This window comes from Sceloporus occidentalis, unplaced genomic scaffold, assembly GCF_023333645.1.
Source record: "Sceloporus occidentalis isolate IW3139 unplaced genomic scaffold, rSceOcc1.0.p SCAF_7, whole genome shotgun sequence".
NCBI lineage: Eukaryota > Metazoa > Chordata > Lepidosauria > Squamata > Phrynosomatidae > Sceloporus > Sceloporus occidentalis.
In genome coordinates this window covers 93,329,297-93,333,685 of record NW_028316987.1, presented here as the reverse complement: position 1 = coordinate 93,333,685, position 4,389 = coordinate 93,329,297, and the positions used below count along the sequence as shown (strand labels likewise).

At 43.5% G+C, this 4,389-nt stretch overlaps 1 protein-coding gene across 1 annotated transcript; it reads left to right on the top strand.

The window, feature by feature from the left end:
• Positions 1-1,629: 1,629 nt before the first annotated feature.
• LOC149310122 (7-alpha-hydroxycholest-4-en-3-one 12-alpha-hydroxylase-like) lies at positions 1,630-3,171 on the top strand. Its single transcript, XM_089531476.1, has one exon. The coding sequence runs from the start codon at positions 1,630-1,632 to the stop codon at positions 3,169-3,171; it is 1,542 nt and encodes a 513-aa protein (XP_089387602.1).
• Positions 3,172-4,389: the final 1,218 nt, after the last annotated feature.

Below are 4,389 nucleotides of genomic sequence, written 5' to 3'. Positions count from 1 at the left end.
ATCTGTTCCAGAACTGCGCTCTCTCAAGACACCCACAAACTAAATATCATCTCCCCTCCTTAGCTGGTGGTTACTTCAGTTGCCATGCACAATAGACTGTGCTAGGCCAATAATCCAAAATCTATCTATTAGCTTGAGAGCCATGGTAAAAATATGGTGCCTGAGGAACAATGTTGTCAATATTCCACCATTCCCCTAATGCTGTCCTCATGGCATGCAAACCTTCCAAATCCCTGCATGGCAGGAGATTGGACTGGATAGCCCTTGTGGTCTCTTCCAACTCTATGATTCTATGAGTGCTGCAAGGTCTCAGCTGGCTGGGGTCTCAGAAAATATTGTATTGATCCTGGTCTCCAATAACTATACAAATATCAGGGTGAGCAGCCCTACAGGAGAAGAAAATTGGGTCCACCTGTGTAGGAGATAGTTTCAAAGCCTGGACACCTATCTTCATCCATGGCTTGGCATTAGCAGGATCTCTTGGCTGGGTCAGGATGAAAGTATTGTATTTGTACATGCTTTGTGCTTGCATGCATATCAGTGCACCCAAACTCACTGGTGGATCCATGCCTTTGGAGCCCTTACTCTATTTCAAGCAAGGACATCGCAACTCATGAGACTTCTTATTGCAGAAGGCATGGTAGTGGAGGTGTAATGCTTGGCAGGATAATCCTTGTGAAATGTCACTTAACTTTCCAGAAGTATCAGCAATGGTGGGAATACCACACACCATATGTGCTGTACCTAATGCAAGCCCTAGAAGGAAAGGTGGCAAGAGATGCAGTTGTCAGTGCATTTTATTGCTTCTCCAATCCTAAAAATGAGTTCCTCATTTACTCTGAGTTACTATATGAATAGCAGTAACACTAATAAGGACCCGTGAAGGTGCACTGGTTAAATGCTGGTACTGCAGCCCCAATATGGTGAGTTCAATCCCAGAGGTCCCTAGGCCATCTGTCGGGAATGCTTTGATTGGGAGTTCCTGCATGGGGATGGGTGGGACTAGATGGCCCTTGGGGTCTCTTCCAACTCTATGATTCTATGTTTCTAGGTAGACTGATCCTTCCATCCTTTCATAGGTCAGTAAAATGAGTAGCCAGTATGTTGGGGACAAGTGTCTTACAGATTGTAAACCCCTTAGAGAGTACTGAGTTCACTATTAAGCAGTATAGAAGTGTAAATGTTATTGCTATATTGACTGACGAAAATCTCACTTATTCCTGGTTGTTCCAGAAGCACTTTGAGACCTTATCCCAAACCCTAGCCTAACTCATTTCAGTGACATCAAAAAGGCTTGCCCTCACATCTCATGTTTTGGTTCCTGAAATGTCAAGGACTGGGATGTTTCTGACAGTTCAGGGAGTGAGAAACTGGGATAATATTGAACAGATATTACATCGGCTTAAATAAGACAGACAGGACATAAGCACAATGGCATGGAATGCACTGTGATAATGATATAGAATGGACTGTGACTAAATTGCAGGGAGGGGGAAAAAGAAGACACAATTACTTTTGCCAGATCCAGAAAGGAAACTAGTCCCACCCAGATCTCCTATCACCTGGCTGCTTTATAAGTAGCGCAGGAGACCCATTAATTATTTGCAGTGCTCCTTCATCACACCAGTCATGAATTTCTGGGAGACTCTGCTCTGTGCTTTCCTTGCCTCCCTTCTCGCTCTCATACTTGGAGGCCTTTATACAATCGGAGCATTTCGCAGGAGGAGACCCAAAGAACCTCCGCTGGATAAAGGATTCATTCCCTGGCTAGGCCATGCCATACAATTCAGGAAGAGTCCGGTGGAGTTTTTACAAAAGATGCAGAAGAAACATGGAGACATATTCACAGTCTTGATTGGTGGCATTTATATCAATTTTGTGATTGACCCACACACTTACGAACCTCTAATGAAGGAACCTAAAGAAAAACTGGATTTTGAAACATTCACATCGATGGTTGTTCATAATGTTTTTGGTTTTCAGCCCACCCAAGCACATCATCACATTGTCAAAAAAATTAGCCAGAGATATCTCAGTGGCAAGAATCTCGCTGTCTTGAACCAAATTATGATGGAGAAGCTGCAGCTCGTGATGCTTAACAGGCAGAATTCGGATGAAGGACGAAAATCTTGGCAGCAGGAAGGAATGTTTCATTTCAGTTACAAAACCATCTTCCAAGCTGGTTTTCTCTCTTTGTTTGGCACTGAGCCGGAGAAAGAGAAAGAAAGCCAGAGTCATTCAGTCCAGAGTCAACTTGCAAAATGTGAAGAGATATTTGAATGCTTTAAGAAATTTGACCATTTCTTTCCCCAACTGGCTGTCAGTTTGCTGGATCCTGCAGACCAGAAGGAGGCCAGGAGATTACAAAGCATCTTGTGGGATATTCTGTCCATAGAAAAGCTGTATCAGAGGGACAACATCAACAGCTGGGTTGTGGAGCAGGATCAGCAGATGACTAAGAATGGAATGACGGAAAAGATGAGGACCCAGTTCCTGCTGTTGCTTCTCTGGGCATCACAGGCTAACACTGGTCCTGCTACATTCTGGATTCTTGCGCACCTCTTAAAATATCCAGAAGCAATGAAGGCAGTAAAGGAAGAAGTGGACAGAGTAATAAAGGAGACTGGTCAGGAGGTGAAGCCTGGGAGCCCCTTCCTCAGTCTGTCTCTGGATACCATCAAGACCCCTCTTCTGGACAGTGCAATAGAGGAAACACTGCGCTTGAAAGGAAGCGTTTTTCTATTCAGAAGTGTCATGCAAGACATAGATGTTAAGATGGGTGATGGCAGAGAATATACTTTACGGAAAGGGGACACCCTCTTTCTTTTCCCCTTCATTGGATTGCATATGGATCCAGAAATCTACCCAGCTCCTCAGACGTTCAAATATGACAGGTTCATAAACCCAGATGGCACCAAAAAAGAATTCTATAAGAATGGGAAACAACTGAAACATCTCATTATGCCATTTGGTGGTGGTCCCACAATGTGCCCGGGGCGATATTTTGCTGTCAACGAAATGAAGATGTTTGTGATCCTGATGCTCATCTACTTTGATATGGAACTGGTTAATGCAGAAGAGGTGATACCGCCAATGGATGAAGAGCGCTGTGGCTTTGGAATTGGCAACCCTTCTCATGATATCCAGTTTAGATATCGCCTGAAATACTAAGACTGAAGAAATGTAAACATGGCTTTCAAAGCCATGCACTATTTTGGTTGGCAGTTAAACCATGAGAAGAAAACAATGTACCAAAAATAACTCATAGGCAAAGATGCCATTTCTAAGTGGGGATGGAGGAGAGCCAAATTCCAGTCCATATTGCATTGTAATTGCCAGAGGACAAATGTTGCTTGCAGTTCTGTGCTAACCTGTATCACAAGCTAACAGAGCCAGGAGTTTTCAGATGTTGGACATTATGAATGCCTAGCCTTGGCACCATCCTTTTCTTCAGCAGTATTTGCAATTTTAATTTTACTGGCTTTTTTACACTGCTTTTACAATTCTGTACATTTTACTTACTTTTTATTTACTTGTAAATAATCTTATTGTTTTCTTTATAGTGACCAGAGGTGTTATGCTAATACTAATATTCCCTCCATTAATTAATTTAAAATAAGTTGAATGGTAGAGCTTGGGTGCAAAGCATGATCGTCTTTGTCCTTTCCAGCGTAGAAAATTGTCCACACTGGGTCTTAGGCTTTCATTGCATGAGAATTCAGGTTGTGGGTTATTGTTAGTAAGGCAAGATTCTTAGCCCCATGGGTTTGAACGCATCACAGCTTAGGGAATGCTATGCCTGGCAATTAGTCTGTTCACTGGTTCAGGTGGGTAGTAATAATTACACAGACTAGCTCTTTTACTCTATAGGATTGAGATGCTATAGTTAGGGGGTGCTGTTTGTCATTTGATGTCATCTTTGCTCTGGACACTGCAAGTATCTCCTCTAGGTTTTAAAGTAAATTCAGTGGCATATTTCACAGCCTTTGTAGGCATCAAGTATATTTTTAATGCCCCACCTCTTCTCTTCAACAGCCTTTTTAGGGTCTGGTGGAGCTGCTGGATGAGCAAGAGAGGGAGGCAACTCTTTTTACCACTCAACCACCAAAACCTCCAGACCAGAAAGGCAGCCCAGTCCCAGCAACACACCAGATGGCTCCCTTTTATGAAGCACCACACAGTGTAGTCTGAACCCCCCGCACTCCACTGCTGATGCCCCTGAGTAAACTTCAACAAAGTCTCCCTTGATGCCATCTCACAAATTCAGTGGGTTCTGTTGAGTGTACCTGATAACGGTGGGCAATGCCAGTAGATCAGAACTACCTCGAAAAGGCGGTGGCATCGCTAGGGCTGGCATCATCTGGTGCAGAAACTCGTGGTCTCACCCCA

What these genes read in the sequence shown, in the direction of transcription:
- LOC149310122 (XM_089531476.1), top strand. Translation starts at nt 1,630, where the DNA reads ATGAATTTCTGGGAGACTCTGCTCTGTGCTTTCCTTGCCTCCCTTCTC.